The sequence below is a fragment of the Canis lupus genome, chromosome 28 (assembly GCF_003254725.2).
Source record: "Canis lupus dingo isolate Sandy chromosome 28, ASM325472v2, whole genome shotgun sequence".
Classification (NCBI taxonomy): domain Eukaryota; kingdom Metazoa; phylum Chordata; class Mammalia; order Carnivora; family Canidae; genus Canis; species Canis lupus.
The window spans coordinates 34,029,762-34,052,184 of record NC_064270.1 but is presented as its reverse complement, the minus strand read 5'-3'; the positions used below and the strand labels follow the sequence as shown (position 1 = coordinate 34,052,184).

The 22,423-nt window shown below is 49.1% G+C and overlaps 1 protein-coding gene across 3 annotated transcripts in view; it reads right to left on the bottom strand.

Annotated features, from left to right (window-relative positions):
* LOC112672471 (phospholysine phosphohistidine inorganic pyrophosphate phosphatase) overlaps nt 1-22,423 on the bottom strand; it is a 126,860-nt gene that overhangs the window by 89,499 nt on the left and 14,938 nt on the right. For 2 of the 3 annotated variants that reach the window (XM_049103496.1, XM_025467554.3), the window contains exons 2-5: nt 20,019-20,206; nt 15,889-16,042; nt 8,536-8,599; nt 7,517-7,609 (exon numbers count right to left, since the gene is read on the bottom strand). In XM_049103496.1, the coding sequence (XP_048959453.1) occupies nt 7,517-7,609; nt 8,536-8,599; nt 15,889-16,042; nt 20,019-20,206 (499 nt within the window). Of the gene's footprint in view, nt 1-4,205; nt 5,749-7,516; nt 7,610-8,535; nt 8,600-15,888; nt 16,043-20,018; nt 20,207-22,423 lie in introns of those variants that run through there. The other variant, XM_049103495.1, reaches the window with a different exon arrangement.

The following is a 22,423-nucleotide window of genomic DNA, read 5'->3' as shown; positions in this document are numbered from 1 at the left end:
GTTCAACTGGTCAAGCATCTGCCTTCAGCCCAGGTCATGATTCCAGGGTCCTGGGATCGAGCCTGTGTGGGGCTCCCTGCTCAAGGGGTAGGCCACTCCTCCCTCTCCTTCTGTCCCTCCCCCCACGTGGGTGCGCTCTCTCTCTCTCTCTCTCTCTCTCAAAAATAAATAAAAAGTGTTAAATAAAAATTAAAAGACTTAGAAATGATGATCAATCCAGTAGCAACAAGAACTGTTAATGTTCCAATTATGGTTTCTAAATACCACTTTCCACTAAAGTTAAGCATGGCTCTTTGGAAGGAGGGTGAATCCCAGGCCTGAGGCAGGAAATGTGCAAAGCAGATGTGGAACATCCTGTCATAACAGGGTATAAAGAACCTCAAAGACTATTGGGGTCAGATGAGAAGGACCTAGAGGCCAACCTTAAGGGGATCCCACTGGTCAAAGATGAAATACTTTGAACAGGAATAAGATCATGACTGTAATGGACTGAAACACATCAAATATGCTTACACCTATCTATTTATAGTGATGTATGTAGTTTTAAATCTCCTTCATTACCTTGGGAGGATGCTAGAGAATCAACTCATTATTCTGAAAACTAATTACCAATGAGAAAGAAACAGGCATTTATCTGGAGTTCCCTATGTGAACCGTACCTCAGTTTGGTGAGTTTTCCTATGCAGAAGTAATCCAGAGGGGAAATAAAGAAGGAATGATAGAATTCAAATATCTCCATTCTATAGTCCTTGATGAATTAAAGGAGTTAGCACCAGTCATGAATAGCAACTAATAACATGAAAGGAGAAAACAGGACATTCCATGCTTGCTGATGGAGGACACGCTACCACCTATAAAGCAGTTATCAAAAAACTGAACCAGATTCTGATCAAACTTCTAGATCTAACTATCAATATTCAGAGAACAGAGGACAGAAGAGCATGTGAAGGTATACCAGAGGTGCAAGCAACAAAATCCAGACTGTGGGACAGGACAAACCACCCAGTTTCCCCTTCATAACGTTGCAAAACAAAAGGGAGATGGAGGGTGGGGGAGGTGGGGGGGAATCAGTAGATTAAAAAACACTTGAGAATCTCACTGACCAATCACAATGTAAGAGCCTCATCTGGATCTGATTCAAACAAATTGTAAGCAACATAAAACAATTATAAGACCATCAAGGAAATGTGAACAATGGATATTTGATGATATTAAGGAATTATGGTCGGTATTATTTAGACATGACAACGGAATTATCTATGATTTTAAAAAGAACTCCTCTCTTCTGGGGACACAGAAATATTTACGGCAAAGCAACAGGATTTCTGGGATATGATTCAAAATAACCTAGGGGACGAGTGCCTAGGTGGTTCAGTCGTTCAAGCAGCTGCCTTCGGCTCAGGTCACAGTCCCAGGGGCCTGGGATGGAGCCCCACATTGAGCTCCCTGCTCAATGGGCAGCCTGCTTCTCCCTCTTGAGACATTGCTTGTGTTCTCTCTCTCAAATGTGTAAATAAAATCTTTTAAAAAAATCTAGGGGAGAAGAACAGGTGGAGTATAGTTTAAACAACTATAAAACTTATTAAACTTGAAAGACTATTTGATGGCCAAATATGGGACAATCTGAGCAACAAAACTAAGAATAATGGGAATGGACTGTAACTCAAAGAATAAAACAAATATCCCTGAGTCCATGTTGGAATAAATAAGTCAATGGGGAAAAAGAGGAAAGCTCTTCTTTATAGTAAATTCTAGCTAATAAATACAGAAGGAATGATAGAAATACAAAATCATCATTTGGCAAACACCCCATAATAACTGCTTCAGGTTAAGGATTATCAATGGACGCAAACATTAAGAGGGGAAAAGAATGATGGGAAAGAGGATATTTATACAGTCAACATGCTTTCCCACAAGATACTTATTAGTTACACGGAACAAGAAGTAATTCTGCAGTGGAGAACCCTGGCACGCAGCACCTCCGGAGCTGATCAAAGTGAACCCAAGCAACAACGGAGTAAAGTACTGTCACAAGCCACCTGATGGAATGCACCGAGGGCACAAACTGTTTCTGGGACATGCCTGCCAAAAATGCATAACCTAAAATTAAATTAGGGCGCCTGAGTGGCTCAATCATTTAAGCATCTGCTTTCGGCTCAGGTCATGATCTGGGGTCCTGGGATCAAGTCCCACGTCAGGCTCCCGGCTCAGTGGGGAGTCTGCTTCTCCCTCTCCCGCTGCCTGATGCTCCCCCTGCTTGTGTTCTCTTTCTCTCTCTGTCCAATAAATAAATAAAATCTTTTTTAAACATAAAAAATTAATTTAATTGTGAAGAGACATCGGGAAAAAAACAAATTGAAGGACAGTCTACAAAATAACCACCCAACACGGAAAGCTGAGCAACTGGCCCAGAAGGGGGCCTGGGTACACGACTGCTACATGCAACTGTCCCAGACAAAGAGGCTGGTGGGCTGGCTGATGACGTCTGATTTTATCACCGTTCTGTGTCTGTTATGTAAGATGTTAGCATCTGGCGAAGCTGGCTTAAGGGCATATGGCAATTCTTTGTGCTAATGTTGCAACGTTTGTAAGTGTGAAATTACTTCAAAATGAACAGTTAAAAATAAGGGTTTTTTAAAGTAGTTGTTAGTTGATCATTAGTGAAGCTCGGTGATGACTATCCAGGAGCTCATTATACTACTCTCTCCACTTGCATAGATACTTGAAATGTTCCAGGATAAAAAGTTAAAATGAGGAGTTCCGGAGATGAAACAGCCACATGCAAGGTACAGACCCTGTTTGGATTTGATTCAAACAAATCAACATGAAAGAACATTTCTGAGACAGCCAGGGAAATTTAAATATGGGTGATGGGATGATACTAAGGAGTCACTGTTAATTTTGCAGGTAGCTTTTTTTTTTTTTCCATTATGATAAAAAGCACACAATTTACCAGTATAACCATTTAAAGCCTACAAACCAGTGGGATTAAGTACATCCACAATGTTGTATGACCGCCACCCCTGTCCAGTTTGAGACATTTTATCACCCCAAAGGGGGGATTCTCCCCATCAGCAGCCAGTGCCCCCTCCCCTCTCCTGACCCCAGCAACCACTAATCTGTTTTCTCTGATTTGCCTATTCGAGGTATTTCACCTAAAGGCCATATATCATGTAAAATGGGGCCTTCTGTGTCCGGCTTCCTTCACTTACCCTAATGTTTTCCAGGTTCATCCACACAGTAGCTTTTATCAGCATTTCGTTCTTTTTATTTTATTTTTTTAGTTTTTTTTTTCATTCTTTTTATAGCTGAAATATTCCACTGCGTGAATAGACCATATTTTGTTTATCCGTGCATGTGCTGATGAGCGTTTCCATTGTTTCTGCCTTTTGGCTATTGTGAATAGTGCTGCTATGAATATTCATGTACAAGTTTTTGTTTGAACACCTGTTTCCAATCCTTCTGGATGCAGTCGTAGGAGTGGAGTTCCTGGGTCATACGGTGCTTCTGTTTACCTCATCCAGAAGCTGTTTTCTAGAGTGGCTGCTACATTCTGGCCAGTGTTCCCACGTAAGGGTTCCAACTTCTCCACATCCTAGCCATCGCTGGCCATCTTCCATTGTTTTTGTTTTTAAAATTATTATGCATAGGAGCACCTGGGTGGCTCAGTTGGTTAAGCGTCTGTCTTTGGCTTGGGGTCAATCCTAGGGTCCTGAGATCGAGCCCCGCATCAGGCTCCTTGCTCAGCAGAGAGCCTACTTCTCCCTCTGCCTGCTGCTCTCTCTGCTTATGTGCTTTCTCTCTGTCAAATAGATACTCTTTTTAAAAAATTATTATGGATGGCCATCCAAGTGGGTGTGAAGTAGGATCTCACTGTGGTTTTGATTTGCATTTCTCTAATGACTGATGATGCTGAGCATCTTTCTGTGTGCTTCTTGGCCATCGTTAGGTGTTTTAACATATTGTAGTTATGTCAAAAATAACCATCTTTTTTGGAAAGACGTACTATAATATGAAAGGATACCACAACAACAAATCTGGGATTTAAAATACAACAGGAAAAAAAAAAAAAAAAAAAAACCAACCCACAAGTTAAAAAAAAAAAAAAGATGAAGAAGAAAAGAAAATGAAGGGAATCTGGCAAAATCTCTTATTTACTTTTTTAAAAGATTTTATTTATTCATGAGAGACACAGGCAGAGACACAGGCAGAGGGAGAAGCAGGCTCCATGCAGGAGCTCAATGTGGGACTCAATGATCATGCCGTGAGTCGAAGGCAGACGCTCAATCCCTGAGCCACCCAAGTGTCCCTGGCAAAATCTTTTAATTGTTAAATCTGAGTGATGGATATATGGAGAGAATCACTGCATCATTCTGTAGTTTTTAGGGTATAGGTCCTTTACCTCTTTGGTTAGGTTTATTCCTAGGTATCTTATGCTTTTCGGTGCAATTGTCAATGGGATTGACTCCTTAATTTCTCTTTTTTCAGTCTCATTGTTAGTGTATAGAAATGCCACTGATTTCTGGGCACTGATTTTGTATCCTGCCACACTGCCGAATTGCTGTATGAGTTCTAGCAATTTCAGGGTGGAGTCTTTTGGGTTTTCAATGTACAGTATCATGTCATCTCCAAAGAGGGAGAGTTTGACTTCTTCTTTGCCAATTTGAATGCCTTTTATTTCTTTTTGTTCCTTGATTGCTGAGGCTAGGACTTCTAGTACTATGTTGAATAGCAGTGGTGAGAGTGGACATCCCTGTCGTGTTCCTGATCTTAGGGGAAAGGCTCCCAGTGTTTTCCCATACTGCATCATTCTGTTATTTGTGTATGTTTGAAATATGCCACAATAAAAACAGAAATTAAGTCCTAGGAAACAAAGTCGTGAAAACCCAGGGTTGTTAATGCCTGTGGTCTTCGTTCATTCAAAGCACAAGCCTCTCCTCTTCTGCCAAGCTCACAAGGCATTTCCTGGGTTCTTCCTGGGGAGCCCAGAGACCTCGTACCTTCTGACATTCACAGATGTCAAGGAGGCTTGGGGGCAGAGGTTCTCAGCTTCTGGGGCTAGGGGCCATCCTTCTCCAGGCACCATGAGAGACCAGCGCTCTAGACCTGAACACATGTGGGAAATCCAAGTCCAACAAGAAGGGAGCACTATCCTGGGGGCACTCGCCTCACTGCAGGACGCTGACATTGTCCCCAATGCCATGTCCCAAACAGACATCAGGGTGGCCTCAGGCCGGCTGCAGACACATACCCATTGTCTTTTCAGTGATGCTCTCAGAAAACCACCTGCTGCTGGGGACCAACTCCATACTACACAGGAAGTAGGGGGTACTGTGGACACCAAAGTCGTTTTGGTTTTTTTTTAAGATGTATGTTGGGAAGGCCATCTGTCTCAAAAATAGTCATCATGTAAAGGTGGCAAGATGCATGATTTTATTGTCACATATTCTTTAAATCTTGCTATAGATGGTCTTTTCAACGAACTGGCTTTTTTGGGTTTTTTGTTTTATTTTGTTTTTTTACGGAAAAACGTCATCTTATTTTATCATTACTAACGTAAGCATTTGATGCCAAAGAGATGAAGGTAATTTCACAAACTCAGAATGTTTGCAAGGACATAAAATTTCCATTTTATTGCGGTTTTCTGGCACACTAGCTCAAATGCACTTGTCTCCAAGCACTCCTGCACAGCTCCTTCGGAGTTATTTCAGGCAGCCTCAACATGTGACTCTGCCCAATACTGTGGGTCTAGAATAAACATATAAAATTTTAATTATTAACTTTTTGATGAATGAGGTAAGAAATAAAGTCAACAGGTGATGGGAGTCATCAGTTGGACTGTTAATTTCCAACGAGAAACTCAGTTGAAATGTTTCTTCTGATACTGTGGTTACAAATGAGAATTTTCCAAAAACAAGGGCAGAAAAGTACAATGAAAGAAACTTCTGGGATCCCTGGGTGGCGCAGCGGTTTGGCGCCTGCCTTTGGCCCAGGGCACGATCCTGGAGACCCGGGATCGAGTCCCATGTCGGGCTCCCAGTGCATGGAGCCTGCTTCTCCCTCTGCCTGTGTCTCTGCCTCTCTCTCTCTCTCTCTCTCTGTGACTATCATAAATAAATAAAAATTTAAAAAAAAAAAAAAAAAGAAACTTCTGCAGCTTAGGCCTCTCCTAGCACTAGGCCTCTGAGAGCAGCAAGGCAGAGAACCTTTCCTGCAAATCAAGTGGGTTTCCAGGATTTCATGTAGTGGAGCTTCCAGGGATAGACTCTCAAGATGTATCATTAAGCTCAACACTCCCTGGGCTCTGGTCATTTTAATCATGCCCGAAGAGTTAGATACCCATCCAAGTCCAAAGGGCGGAGGAGGAGCACGCACATTGGTCTGGTCGTAGGCAAGGGCCAAGTGTTGTACCATGCGAAGCTTTCTTCCACAGACGTGGAGTCGAACAGTCTTGCTTAAGAGACTGACCCCATAAGGGTGGTCAACGTAGGAAGAGCTAGAGACATTTCTCTCCCCCATGTCTTACTGCCACTCTGTTTAAAAGGTAAGTGGTAAAAAAAAAAAAAAAAAAAAGTGGTATTAAGAAAATTCAGTTGTATGTGTTGTTGTCTTTAATGATGCTCTACTGCTACTCCATTTCTTCTTTTAAAAAAAAAAAATTATTTATCCAAGACAGAAAGAGAGAGAACAAGCAGGGGGAGCAGAGGGAGAAGGAGAAGCAGGGAGCACGATGCAGGGCTTGATCCCACGGGATCAGGACCTGACCCTAAGCTGAAGGCAGATGCTTCCCCAACTGAGCCACCCAGGCGCCCCTGCTCCATTGCTTCTTGCTTCTGTTTTTGATGTGTCATCCTAGCCGCCGGAGGTACCACATTAGGGATGCCATCAATAATTAGATGGGCTATTCCCGACTCTTCATTAATCAATTCATTTGTTGATGCTTCGTATCTGAGAGGCTTCTCGGAGAGTGGGCACACCAAGAACTCCAGCGGCACCCCGTGGAAGGCGTGGGCCGGATCCCCTGTCCTCTGGCTGGCCTGCTGACCGCCACGACCCGGACACATGAAGGCACCTATGGGCGACGTGGGCAGTGGCGTGTACCCACGGTGCTGAGACGAGCATGGTCTAGACGGCAGCCCGTGACCTTTGGCCGGCCCCCCCAGCCCCTCACGTCTTCTGTGAACTGTTTTCAATACATTGGTCAATTCTTATCCTTCCACAGAAGAAGCAGAAGTCACTTAGAGATGGCCATAGGCATTCGTTTCTTTCTGTTACTGAAACTAATTTAACTGGATGAAAGCCTTCAGTAGGTCTCCTCTGTGGTCCTTCTTCCCCTTTCCAGGAAAATCAGCTCTCGTGGGTGGAAGGGTCCCCTCTCACTGCCCAACCTCCAAGGCTGCCCGAGCCCTTGAACCCACCTCAGGCCCCAAGGCCGCCCTGCCGGAGTGCTCAGGACCAGAGCATTCCCACGACGGAGCTGCGTCCACACACACACTCCCAAGAGAGGCCACCCTACCTCGTGGGCTTCCACTGCCATCTCCTTCAGGGCCGACCGGAAATACTCAGGAGAAGGCTTCCCCACCACTTCGGCTTCGATTCCACAGGCATACTGGCAAAAGACAAAAGGACACAGCATGGGTTGAGAATGAAGCAACAGGTGAACCCCACTCCGAAGGCCTCCCTCTGGGGAACCAAGGAAAGAGTGCCCCAAATGGGTGCCCATAGGCCAGGGCCTCCTAGAGGCAGGACACTTGGGCCGAGAGACACATCTCAGAGGCAAGGGAATCGCGACTCCACATGAGGAGGCTATGCTCACGGCAACCCCACAGGCCCCCTACCATCTGCTCTAAACCCTGAGCACAGCAGGAAGTGGGCCACCCCAACACGGCCACCACCACCATCCCCGCTGGTGCTCTCATTTGCATACTTGCTTCTCCCCTGCCCCCCAACTCTGTCACAGGCCCTCCAGGGGAAGGGGTGCAGGGCTCTATCTGCCTGCTGCTTAACCCTCCCACCTGAGTGCAGGTAGGCAGGAGCCAACAGAGCAGTGAGGATGGCAGGCAAGCTGACCCATCGGGAGGGGTCAGAGTGGGCACCGGCGGCTCCATCTGAGCCTGGCCTTGGAAACTAGAGGAGGGAGTCGGCAAGGAGTCCTGTGAGGACACATCAAGCTCAAGGTGCTGCAGGTGACTAGCGTCAGCAATGAGGCAGGTGGTCCACACAGATACGGAAGCCAGAGTCTGAGAGGAGAGCACCCAGTGAGCACACCGGATGCCAGCCGGGGCCGCAGCATGCAGGGCTGGGGTGTGGGGAGGAGCAGAAGGGACAGGAGAGCAGAGTGACGACCAAGGCGGCCGAGAGGCCAAGCTCTGGGGTGGAGGGGGTGCTCAGCCTGAAGCCCCAAACAGGAGCGCCTACTTTGGAAACATAGAGGGCGAGTCAGACGTGGAGAGCACCCCCACCTCCAGAAAGACCAGAAACATCCCAGGCAGCCCTGATCCTTGAAGAAGGTGCAGACAGACTCAGGGCAGGTACCTCAAGCGCCTTCGTGTAGGCACCAACGTCCAGCATCAGGCCAGAGGTCTCCTTGTAGTAGCGTCTACGAAAGAGCAGGAGGGGACAAGGTGAGCTGAGCCCAGGAGCTGTGCCAACAGAGCCCAGCGGCGGGTCACGGTGCCCGGGCAGGAGGACACTGGGTCAGCAGCTCAGTCCCAAGGGCCCCCTGCTGCCAGCCTTATGGGGACGCCAGGGGCAGATGGATCCAGTCCCTAACACAGAGACAAGTGGCCTCTGTTCTGGGAAAGGGCAGAAGGTCCATAGAGCATGTGGTGAACCCCTAACTGCTAATAATTAACCCCTAATTGCTGCCTGAAAAAGAAAACTCCATTAGTTCCACGGCACCCTGCAGCATCTCCTATTAGCCAGAGGTCGAGGTGCAGGTTTCACGCACACCAGATGCTTTTACGAGAAGACAACTATGTCTTCCCTGTCTCACTGGGGACCGACCCAGCTCGGCTCGCGGGAGCCTGCCTTTCTGAGGACAGTTTTGTGACCTCCTGGGAGCGCCCTGTGGCCCCGGCTTCCACCATCTGGCCCACCCCGGGCCACAGGTAGAACCCTCGGGACACACAGTGGACGGAGCCTGGCTCCTTCTGAGCAAAGCCATTTGACTATAAAAAGGGGCAAAGGTAGTGTTTTTAATTTTTTAAAAATATTTATTTATTTATTCATGACAGACACAGAGAAAGGCAGAGACATAAGAAGAAGCAGCAGAAGCAGACTCCCTGTGGGGAGCCCGATGCGGAACTCGATCCCAGGACCCTGGGATCTATCCTGAGCCAAAGGCAGATGCTCAACCAACTAAGTCACTCAGGCGTCCTGGGCAAAGGTAGTTTTTTTTTTTTTTTTTTTTTCAAGATTTTATTTATTTATTCATGACAGACAGAGAGGCAGAGACACAGGCAGAGGGAAAAGCAGGCTCCCTGTGGGGATATTGTTGAGAGATTCAATCCCAGGATCCGGGATCACGCCCTGAGCCAAAGGCAGATGCTCAACCACTGGGCCACCCAGGCGTCCCAGGGCAAAGGTAGTTTAATCTGTGCCTTTCTAACGGCAGGGTTAATGGGAGTCTGGGAACACCACTAAAATGTTTTGAGACCCATCACATCAGGAGTGCTCTCGTTCCTATGCCCTTCAAATCGGGGAGACATTGAACACATATGCAGAGACCCAAAGAGAAGGCAAGTGAGGCATGCTGACCCCAGGGCCAAAATCCAGCTCTACTTCTTTTTAACAGTGGGCCTTGGGGTCCCTGAAGCCCTCTGGGCCTCAGTTCCCTAATCTGAAAAGTGGGGGGGGGGGGGTCCAGGTGCCTATCTAATGGATTGTCGTGAAGCTCAAGTGAGATCATGCATGCCAAGTTCTTAACATGACGCCTCATGTACAGAAACTGCTCAAAAAATATTAGAAACTATTGTTATGGGATCCCTGGTTGGCGCAGTGGTTTGGCGCCTGCCTTTGGCCCAGGGCGCGATCCTGGAGACTCGGGATCGAATCCCACATCGGGCTCCCGGTGCATGGAGCCTGCTTCTCCCTCTGCCTGTGTCTCTGCCTCTCTCTCTCTCTCTCTCTCTCTCTCTGTGACTATCATAAATAAATAAAAATTAAAAAAAAAAAAAAGAAACTATTGTTATGCTGTTTACCCAGACAGAGCGATAGGCAGTAAGCTGAGCTGGGCCAGGAAGGATGAACACAAGTCTTCCAATCTCTGGGGGATGTGATCCGTTCTGTGCCTACTTAAATGTTAGAGGTGAGCTTCTCAGGAGCTGCTGTAGGGCTGTCTCCTATCCTGCAGCTCTGCACACCCAGGAGTCCAGCGTGTTCCTCTCTGCCCCCAAGGCCCTGAAGGCTGCAGGAGCCTGACCGCCCGCCTGCACTCGGCCAGCATCAGTGTTTTCTGCTGCCCGATGTCCACCTCCGGCAGCAGCTCCTGACTTCACACAGGCTGGCCTGCAAGGCTTTAGCCAAAGCTTTGCTTTGGCAAGGGCTGGTCCTGTCGGGGAGATCTGGAGCCCATGCAATGAGCCAGGAATGGGGAGGGGGGTGGTTCTTGGCACAACAGGACTCATGGGTCTCCAAGGGAACCCTAGGCTCCTCTGTCAGGGTCACCCCATGAGGGCCAGCCAGGACACTGCATACCTTCAGGAAGATGCTTGGAAATCAAAGAGAACTACTTCCTCCTTTCAGTGCGGGGGGCCTTTTAAAGGGTGACCCCAAAACACAGGGTTAGAGGTTCTTAATTGCATTTGTCTTAAATCCAAAATCCAGGGGCACCTGGTGGCTCAGCTGTTGAGCGTCTACTTTGGCTCAGGTCATGATCCCGGAGTCCCGGGATCGAGTCCTACGTCAGGCTCGCCGCATGGAGCCTGCTTCTCTCTCTGCCTATGCCTCTGCCTCTCTCTGTGTCTCTCATGAATAAATGAATAAAACCTTAAAAAAAATCCAGAATTCAGACATGTATTCTGCACTGACACGGCCTCACCAAAGTGTTCCTTTCCTTCTATTTCCCCATTTCTACAATAAACCACCTTCCAGAGTGGTCCCAAGTTTTAAGGAATGGCAAAGTAAAGCCAAGTCTGGCCTACAGGAAGAGGGAGACGCTGGATGCTGGGTCCTGCACATGGTGGCACCACAGCTGGTGACATTCAGGACACAGCTGCCCCAGACTCCTTTGCAGGACTTGGTGACCATCCCAAACCTGGGCTGTCCCCCAGGTCCTCCCCATCTGGTGGGGAAACAGACCAGTCCACGAACAGAGGGGCAGGGCACAGGCGATGTCCAAGGAAACCCCATGCTCTGCATGCTCTGCTTGAGGAGGGCTGGACGTGCTGGGGACGGGGAGACAGAGAGCACCCCGGGGACACATCACAGCTGAGACCTGAAGCTCAAGGGAGAGAAACAGAATCATTCAGCCCCGAGGACCTTCTCAGAATCACGCAGCAGCACCCTGCTGAGGACCCTGGGGGTCAGACACTGCTGCAGGCCCAGGCTTCAGCCAGGTGCTCGTAGGGCCACCACACTTTGTCCCCTTGCACATCCACGTGATGACTGCCATGGGAAGGGGAGAAGGCGGGGGTGGTGGGAGCCCAGAAGGGGCAGAAAGGGGACCAGGGAGGGCCCCCCCGAGGAAGGGACTTATCAAGGTGAGCCAGGGACAAAGGACAGAGGTGAGGACAGGCTGACCCAGAAACCAGAGGACAAATTAAAAACAACACCACCAAAAAAAATTAAAAATTAAAAAAAAAATAAAAACAACGCCACCTTGTTGCAACAGGCACAGCTCTGTTTGGAGCTGAGGATTCTAGGGGCCTCTGGCCAGTGCCCTGGGCTGGCTGGAGGAGGCAGGAGTTGGGTGTACCTCCCTCTGGAAAATACTCCCGAGGTCACCTCCACAGCAGGACTTCTGGCCTGGCCCATACTCCCCAAAGTCTTTCTTCCCAAATGACAGGAACCGAGACTTTCTTAAGCTTAAATTTAGTCCTGATGGGAAGGAAAACCCGAGCACACGGCTTAAAATATTCAATGCAAACCTTGTCTTTGTTACGCTCATTTTTAGAGCCTAAAGAAGAAAACTGACTTCCATAAATCAAAATTAGAAACCTTACAATTTCTCTTTAAACTGAATCCGGGTTTGTTTTGACAGTGTCCAGAATGTCTCTTTATTCGGTGTTCACTCAAGACAACCAAAAGCCACCTTGAAGGCCATCTGTTAGCTGAAAATATTTTTAGAGACACGGTAAATACAAGTACCGGAGTTAATTTTTTTCTAAATATAAAGGCCCAGGTTAGCCAGGAAACCGAAGAGACTTGCCCTACCACCTTTTGTTACTGGCATAACGAGGGCGACAGCAGGCGGGGTTGGGACTCAAGTGTCCCGGCCCCAAAGCGACCAGCAAAGGGCTGGGCAGGAGCAGGAGATAGATCTGATGCTTTAGTCCCCTGCCCTTCCGATTATTCAGCGCGGCCTCCCTTCAAAATGACCACTTGACCTTTCCCACAAGAGCCATTAACCTTCCATAGTCTGTCGCGTAAACAGCTTAATTTTCTGACGGCAGCATGACAGAAGAAATTACAAAGGCAATTCCCACTCTCGATCCAAACAGATGCCAAATGTAAATCACTCCATTTCCAGGAGGAGGACATTCTGCCCCAGTGCCTCGGCCTACCCGGCGCAGGGCGGCCCCTCGCAGGCCACGACCCCCCCACCCACGCCAACGGGCCTTGGGCTGCCCGAGAAGCTGCTGACCGAGGCTGGAAAGCTGTCAGTCCCTGTCCCTTGTTTCTGGGCGCCCAACCCAACTCAGAGCCCCCATAAGTCAGAGGCACCCCCCGACCGCTGGTCTGTAAAACCAGCCCTTGCCTACTCTTGAATTTACCGCAGGATGACGAAGCTAAAACTCGACAGTTTCCATTTCTTCTTCAACAGCATACCTACTTTGACTACTACCCATAACCTGGGATAATAATGTTTAATAATGAACGATTTTATTTATTTACTGAAGATTTTATTTATTTATTCATGAGAAAGAGAGAGAGGCAGAGACACAGGCAGAGGGAGAAGCAGGGTCCACACAGGGAGCCCGACGTGGGACTCGATCCCAGGACCCTGGGATCACACCCTGAGCCAAAGGCAGATGCTCAACCACTGAGCCACCCAGGTGCCCCAATTAGAGACAATTTTAAAGGAAAAAGTTTTAACGTAAATGAGTTATAACAGAGCTTCTTAATTATGCTGTTCTCTAGTGAGGGGTTGGTGATTTTAGGGACGGTTGATGGACCAAGCCTGGAACTGGAGGGAAGAGGCCGGGTTCCATGGTTTGCGGTGCTCTAAATTATAAGGCTGTGAGCTCGGAAAGGGACTAGGATGGTGAATTTTATCTGTCAATTTGGGCCATAGCACCAGATATTTGGTCAAATAATATTCTGGATGATGCTGTGAAGGTCTTTCTTGAGTGAGATTAATATTTAAATCAGTGGTCTCTGGGGACGCCCAAGTGGCTCAGTCAGTTGAACAGCTGCCTTTAGCTCAGATCATGATCCGGGGTCCTGGGATGGAGCCTTGTGTCGGCCTGCCTGCTCAGCGGGGAGTCTGCTTCTCCCCCTGCGCCCCATCCCCGCTCATGCTCGCTCTCAAATAAATAAATAAAATCTTAATAAATAAATAAATCAGTGATCTCTGAGGAAACAGACTGCTCTCCATTCCATGGTGGGCCTCATCCAAGCAGCTGAAGACACGAACAGAACAGTGTGACCTCCCTGAGCAAGAAGGAACCTGCCGGCAGACAGCCTTTGGACTCAGGCCACAGCTCTTCGCCACGTCTCCAGCCTGCCAGCCTGCCCTGCAGCTTTTGGACTTACCTAGCCTCTCTCGGTTCTGTTTCTGTGAAGAATTCTAATGAGGGACACATTTTATTTGTATAATAAACACACTAGAATATTTCTAGTTCCTAAAGGAAATATATCCTCCTTTCCTTTCCTTAAAAAAATCTCGTTTGCCTATTTTGTTAGAGACAGAGCCTTGAACAGATAGTATGAGAAAACCCACCAACAGTGCAAGGTAAGTGACAGCAGACGGTGAGCTAGGTGAAGGGGACGGCAGGACGTGGTGAGGTCCACCATCAGCTGGAATTGATGGAGGTAGTAGCCTCATCTAAGCTTTTGTGTGCTCAGGAATGTGGGGCCCTGAACCATCAGATCTTTTGATTTTTAAGAAGAATCCCGAAATCTGGATATTTCATATAAAATCTCCCAGTTTTTAAACACATTTGCCCCCTCCCCACCCAATTTAAGATCTTGTGTGGGCCAAACATCTGCTCTCAAACATAGGCTGGAGGTGACAAGCACAGGCTCTCGGTAGCACTCCTGGCCCTGTCAGCATTTCCTGGCTGGCGACTCCGGCTTACTTTACGCGCTCACACCTCCATAAGCCCACCTCCAACACAGTGATGCTGCTGCCTACAGCTCACAGGGTTGTGGTGGGAATTAGACAAAATGAGTACATCAAGTGCTTGGACATGGCCGGTGGCCAAAGAAAGGTCCCTCCCTTGACCACTGCAATAGCCAGGCCCCATCCGGCAGGCCCAGGCAGGGAGCTCCCAAAGAGCAGAAGCACCAAAGCTGGGAAAGCCTTCCTCAGAGGTGGCCCCCAAATCTCTGCCGAGCACGAGAGGCTGGGGCCAGCCTCTACGGTGTCCCTACTACTTTATGAGCCCGTGATTCTAAAATCCTAGCACTACGCCTGTCAATAAGAGAGTCAGTCTACAGAGCTTTCTGAAAAGCAACCTGATGACATGTTGGAGCACCTCCGATGCGCACATCATCCTAAATGCACAAAGATGCTTATCGTGGCCTTACTTTGTGTAAAGATCAGAATCAGCCTAATGGATATCACCAGGCATCGGTTTAAGAAACTACAGGATATCCTGTAAAAAAAAAAAAAAAAAAAAAAGATTACAGGGAAACGACGCCACAGAGACGTTTATTTATTGAGTCGAGAGTTGTTCACAAAGTATTATCTGGTGAACAACAAAAACCGGGTGACAAAACTAGGTCAGGTTTGATACTGATGCTCCGAGGACGTCCCTCTGTAATGATTTATTTGGACCAGAAATCAGTTGGAAAGAAACACAGCAACACGTTGACAGCTGTTTTCTTGTGCAGTGGAATGGAAATACTTTCTGCTTTCTTCTTTTTGCTCATCTCTATGCTCTAATTTTCCTTCCATGAACATGCGCTGTCTTGGTGGCAAAAGATGTTGAGAAAAATAACCAATGTGGTTTGTTCTTTTAAAGAAAAATACAGTGAGGACTGTGCTAAAGGCTCAGAGGAAAATGCTGGTAACAAAATCATGACTTTACAGAGATCTGTGCCCAGAGATGTGGAGCCCGGCCCAGAGCATTCCTCACTAGGCCCGGCCCTCGAGCCCTCTCTTCACTATGTCGGTGTCCCCTGGACACAATCTTCGTGCCTAGTGTGGTATCCCGTGCAAACCCCCCTAACCTTCGGACAGTCAGCACTTGCGCTCTGAGACCTCGATGGGCGCCCCCCACCCCCCCGTCCGCAGTGACCCTGCCCGGCTCCAGCCCCTCCCAGCCCAGTGCCCACACGGCAGCCTGACCAACCAGCTCCTGAAGTCAGGATCCTCATTTCCTCACAAGTTATTAAAAGAAAGGAAGGAAGAAATGACGAAAAAAAGCAAGAAAAAGGCATTAGGCAAAGCCTGCGCCCACCCCACACCCTCTTTTCAGCACCGTTTACTGATTCCGTAAGCCAGAGACCCACAGAGTGTCGTCAAAGCAGCCAGAAACGCTCCTCCTGAAGCTGACTTACCCTTTTCCCAGAGATATGAGCACAGGATTTTCCAGCTCCATGAGCACCTGAAAGGCTTTATTCATGTTTTGGTAAGAAAAGGCTTCTCCGGCATCTGCAATGACCACACAGTTGGGGTTGGACATGTCATTCTGATCAAATTCTGAGCGGACTCCTGGAAAGAGAAGGAGGGATAAAGCCCTGGGGTGATGTGGCCTACCTCCTACCTCCTCCCAGGGACACCTGTCAGCCACGTGTGCCTGCCCCGTTCTCAGACGTGCATCCTGATCCTCACAGCTGTACAGGAGGTGGGCAAGGTAGGGGTATTATTCCCACTTTATAGACAAAGGAATTCCCTTCCCCACAGTTAGGGTTTGTTAGGAGAAAGATGGGCCTGTCCCTGGGGCTCCCACCCCAATACCGGCATTACCCCAGGGGCTACTCACTTCATACCCACAGGCAGGAAACCCAGAGCTCTGTAACTGAGTAGGAATATTTGCCTAGAAGACACAGATTCCCGGATATAGACTGAAATGAGGCTGCTGGCAACCTTTATAGGGTTGGTGCAGCTGGACCCAAACTGTAAGGACACTGAACATTCTGGCCCAACCCCACAGAAGACAGGAGAGCTGAGACATATACAGGTGCTGAAAAGAAGGAGCAACAGCTGATTCCTGCTGTCCCTGCTCACTAATCCCCTTAGCAAAGCCTCTTCCTCCTTTGCCTTCTCTGCTCTCAATTTTAAATTAAAATCCGGAAAGTTGCAAGGATAAACTGAGTCAGTGACCTTATGCCTCCAGTTCCTAGGACAAAACACACTCTCGCCTATCTTGGTATTAGACATTGACCTTGGGACACCTGCGTGGCTCAGGGACGCCTGGGTGGCTCAGCGGTTGAGCGTCTGCCTTCGGCTCAGGGCATGATCCTGGGGTCCTCGGATCGAGTCCCACATTGGGCTCCCTGCGTGGAGCCTGCTTCTCCCTCTGCCTGTGTCTCTGCCTCTCTCTCTCTCTCTCATGAATAAATAAAATCTTTAAAAGAAAAAAAAGACATTGACCTTGCTGGCTTTAAAAACCGAAGTAACCACATGATAACCCGTCCTACCTGCCAGAATGCCAAGATTTACGAAGACAGACACCACCAAGTGCTGGTGGGGAGGCAGGGTGCCTGCAACAGCCAGCTGGCGGGAACATAAAGTCCTCTGGGGAAAGGCTAGCTGTTTCTGATAAAAACTGAAGAGCCACTTACCCTCTGACCCAGCAATTCCACTCCTAGGTATTTACCCAAAAGGACTGTGAAGAAGCACTCCTAGCAGACTTCCTCCCTAATAGCCCAAACCTGCAAATAGCCAGGTGTCCATCAACAGGGGAAAGACCAACCGTGGTATGTTCACTTAACGGAGTAGCACTCTGCAACCAAAAAGAGTAAATACCTGCAACCATACGGCTACATCCCAACTACAGTATTGTTGGGGCTGCTCTGACCCCGTGGATTCCAAAGAAAGGCTGTCCTCAGGGCACCTGGGGGGCTCAGTTGGTGAAGCATCTGCCTTCGGCTCAGGTCATGATCCCGGGGTCCTGGGATCGAGCCCCATGTCGGTTCCCCGCTCAACAGAGTGTCTGCTTCTCCCTCTCCCTCTGCCCCTCGCCCCTCTTCTGCTCTCTCTCCAGTAAATAAATAAAGTATTAAAAAAAAAAATCAAGAGTTTTTTTCCATGCCTGAGGCCCTGGGGGCCTGGAGATTGAATAGCCAAGGTCAGTCCACAGGTGCTGTGTGCCTACCTGACCGACCCTTAATCAAAACCCTGGATAAGAGGCTCCAGGGAGCTTCTGCGGGTGATGACACGTCGCAGGTACCGTCACACAGCTCTGCTAGAGAATTAAGTGTGTCTCAGGGCAACTCCAAGGGTGGGGACCGCTGGAAGGTGGCACCTGGATTCTCCTGGAGTTCGTTCGCCTTTCCCCCCTTTGCTGAGTTTAATCTGTGTTTTTTTGGTAAGTGAGTCTGACAACTGTTCTGAGACCTGTGAGTCCTTCCAGCAAATCATCAAGCCTCAGGGTGGCCTGTGGTCTGGAGAACCCCTGACACAACTAGATACTGGATGGTTCTTTTCTTTTTTTTTTTTAAGATTTTATTTATTTATTCATGAGAGACAAAGAGAGAGAGACAGAGAGAGGCAGAAACACAGGCAGAGGGAGAAGCAGGCTCCATATAGGGAGCCCGATGTGGGACTCGATCCCGGGACTCCAGGATCAGGCCCTGGGACTCCAGGATCATGCCCTGGGCTGAAGGCAGGTGCTAAAACCCTGAACCACCCACGGATCCCCTGGATGATTCTATTTATATAAAAATCCACCCGAGGCAAACTTATTCATAACCAGAAAAAAAAAAAATCAAAGCAGTGTGTGTCTCTGAAGGGTCAGGGGATGGGGATTGGCCAGGCAGCACCTTTCAGGGTGATGGTAAAGTTCTAGATCATGAGCACGACAGGGGTCTGGGATACACAGAGTGGACGTCTGTCAAAACTCAGCAGAAGTACACTTGAGATTTTTGTACTTCACTGTGGATAAATTTTATATCAAGAGAACAAAATGTAAACAGATGTTGAACTCTAGTTAATGATGTGCTGAAGTGTTTTGAGGACGTGTACCGACATCTGCTATTTACCTTGAAATGCATCAAAAAGATAAGATGAAGGGGCGCCTGGGTGGCTCAGTTAAGTGTCCGACTCTTGATTTTGGCTCAGGTCATGATCTCAGGGTCGTGGGATCAAGGCCTGTGTCAGGCTCCACAGTCAGCACAGAGTCTGCTTAGTTTGTCTCTCCCTCGCCCTGCCCCTCCCCCACTATGCCACTCCAATAAACAAATGAATCTTAAGAAAAAAGATGAGATGAAAAGTTGGACGAAGGGATGGGTAGACATAATAATGAAGAAAATACAGTAAAATGTCATTGGTAAAGTCATGGTGATGAGCATATAAATATTCCCAGTAGAATTCCTTTAACTTTGTTGTATGTTTGAAAATTTCATAATAAAATGTTGCGGGGGGTGGAATCCATCAACGATAAAACTTGGAAAAAGATTCGAAGTCTGAAAACACAGGCATATTTATGGAAAACAGATGCAGGACTGCAGCCGAGGAGGTGCATCTGCTCAAGCTCTAATATCAGCTCCTCGAACTCATCGATTAAGGAGCCCTTCAAGGCAAATCCTGAATTTCCCTCCTCTTCCCACCTCATTCCACCCCCATCCCTCCCTTTGCCCCAGGGGTGGGTATTTTCTTTCTTAAGTTTTTCTCTTTCTTTGAGGACCTGTTCTAAAGACACTGGCAGAGATCCCAGATCACAGAGGAAGGATTTTGAGAAAGAGGATTTCTAAAGGCTGGGCATGTTGCCCTCAACTGGCACCAGCGCTATGGATTTGACACTCAGGCCTTTCAGGGAGCACCCTCAACCTCTGGGGGCCCCACTCCTGCCGGGAGGCAGAAAAGTATGCTTGCTTCTGCCAGTGGTTCCTAAATAAAAATACCAAGTTCAGGGGAAGAAAGAGGGCTCAGTGCATCGACAGGGAAGTGTCCTGAATTCTGAAGCACTGCTTATGTTTCTTCTTTTTAAATATTCAGAAGGCAGCAGATAATATTGCTCCTTCCATTTCTTTCCAGAAAAACTCCCCACTGAGGGTCAAAAGGGCTCTTTCCTTGCATTTAGACTAAGATCAGGATGTAAACCTGGTGCCATTTGCCAGAGCAGAGCTGGTTTTCACAAAGAGTTCAAGTTCAGGGTTGGGGGTGAGGGGGAAAGGCTGGGGGGTAGACTCCCTTCCTACCTGCTCCCCCAAACCCTGAAAGCTAGAATTCTGCCCCCTTGACAATTCCCTGCCCCCTCAGTCCATTCTAGAACAAAGAAAGCAGGCTCAGGGTTTTGCTCTGCAAAAACTGCTTCGACAGGAACGTGCCTCTAAGAATCCTCTGGTGTGAGGCCGGGGGTGCAAGGGTTCTGGTCCCCAGCAGGAAGCCCACGAGGTTTCCACCTCACAGGCCCATGAGCACCAGCGGCAGGAGCCAAGTGTTCATGTCCTTCCCAGTGGCTTGGGACAGGTGAGAGGGACACCCTCTCTCAGCCGCCACCATGCCCAGGGTCCAGCGGGCTTACCGTCATGGACAAGCAGGTGTGGCCGCAGGCCTCGCTCCTTCAGGATCAGGGAGGCGGCCGGGGCCGGGGCGGTCACCTCGCCCTCTGAGATGTCGAAGCCCAGGCGTCGAAGCAGCCCCACCAGGTTGCCCCGGGACTTCTGGCTCTCGTTGGTACAGAACCTCACCTTCAGCCGGGACCGCTTCAATCTGGAAGTGGGAACAAAGGCAGGGGGTGCTGTCAGCACTGGGACATGTGGCCTCCGGGGAGGAAGCTAGGTGGTCCCTGCCCAAGGGCAATCGGGACTTCCAGCGAGGGCCAGGCGGCGGCAGCTCCCTGAGGCCAGCCTCGGCTGACCCTCGGGTGCTGGACGGGGTTGCTGAGCTGGAGCCCACCCTTTCCAGGGAAGCCCGACCATGCCCCACACCCCTCCTCTCCATCCTCACTGAGTTTGTCGCCCGGGGCGCATCCCCGCTCCCTCCGCCTGGGACAGGTCCCCACCTCTTCATCAGAGAAACATCTCTACACCAACGGCCTAGGACACATTCCCTCCACTCCCACACGGGACACACACCTCCTGCTTCTACCCGGGGTATGTGCCCACTCTCTGCCTAGGGCTCATCTCCACACCCTCCATCCGGGACACATCCCGTCTAATCCCTCTACCTAGAACACATCTGCACTCTCTCTGTGACACATCCCCACTCCTGGGACACATCCCTGTTCCCTCTCCTAGGACACACTGCCTCTCCACACGTGGCAATTCAAACACCTCCAGAGACCCCCTGGACATGTCCCCTCCACCACTCCACCCACCCAGCCTGGTTAGAGGTCACCTGTGAATGTCCACAGTAATTTCTCTGGACCATTCCACTGTGATTAGCACTTGCACTCTACAGGTGAGCTACGTATGCCTAATTAACTCTGGATCCATACTTCCCCTAAAGTGCCAAGGCTGAGGGACCAGGCTCAGGTGTGTCTTCTCATTGCTGTCGCTGAAGAAGGGTTTGCCAGATGTTCATTACACAGATGATCCCGGGATGGACAGAGGGGACCCAGGGAGCCCCTGCAAGCCCGGCATTAACCTCAGACGACCCGGAGATGCTGTGGCAGGCCAGCTACATGCACATTTCTTCTTTCCTGAGCTCCCAGGATACCTGCTGCATCCTGACTGCATTTGGGCAGGTTCTCGGAATGCAAAGCCACAAAGCAGATGCCTAAAGAGGTCCCAGATGCAACAACATCCAGCCCTTCCAGTTACTGAGCACCTACTAAGTGTCTGGCTGGGGGCCAGTGCCCAGAACTGTAACCTGGGACCACAGGCAGGCTCCCCAAGGGGGCCACAGGCCAGGCAGTGGGAGGAAACTTGGCAAAGGAAGGGGGATTTGTGATTGTGGACAGAGATGTGCTCTGAAGGACTGGATCGGGATGAAGAGACAGAAGGGGGTTAGGAGGAGGCAAAGGAGCAGCACCCAGCGGAGGGAAGAGCGGACTGCACGGGAAAGGAGGCCGGCATGGCTGAGCCCCCAAGCAAGGAGTCAAGTATGATGGCAGCTGTCCACGTGGGCCCAGGGCCTAAACACACAGCCCTCCCTGGACAAGCCTCGGCCAGGGCAAGAGGAGAGTCCTACTCAGCATCTGTGCAGAGCTGCCGTGTGGGGTCGTGGAAAAGACCCCAGGCTACAAGCCAGGTGGCCTGGGAAACCCTAGGAAAATTAACTGAGTATACTAATCGCCACCTAGCACTGTTCTAAATAGGTCTCTAGGGACGCCTGGGTGGCTCAGCGGCTGAGCGTCTGCCTTCAGCTCAGGGTGTGACCCCAGGATCCAGGATGTGACCCCAGGATCGAGGATCGAGTCCCACATTGGGCTCCCCGCAGGGAGCCTGCTTCTCCCTCTGCCTGTGTCTCTGCCTCTCTCTGTGCGTCTCTCATGAATAAGTAAAATCTTAAAAGAAAAAAAAAAGGTCTCTAAATACATCCATGTCAACGGTCTCCAAACACACAGGAAGACATCTTTACTTTTCAGCCATCCTTTCAGATTTTACATTTTTTATGATATAAATAGTACATTTAATACAGTGTTAAGTACATAATTTATCATTTATTATTTATCAATAAATACCCATGTACAAGAGCTACACACTCCAATTTCGTACTCACAGATGGCCCATGTGCAGAAGTAACACGGAGGTGACCCAGTTTACTTGAGCTATGGACTTGAAATCAACCTCCATCTGGGCAAGTGAGACCCTAAAAATGCAACTCTGCCTCAACCCCAGTGGTAACTTACTTTCTATCCTGCTTTAGGAGTGATGACACTGAGTCTTAGAAAGGTCAAGAAGTTTCTGTCCCTCTCCCTGGATCTGAGGCGCCGGGGACATGGGCTAATTCCTACTTGGCCCTAACACGGGTCCTGGAACTGAT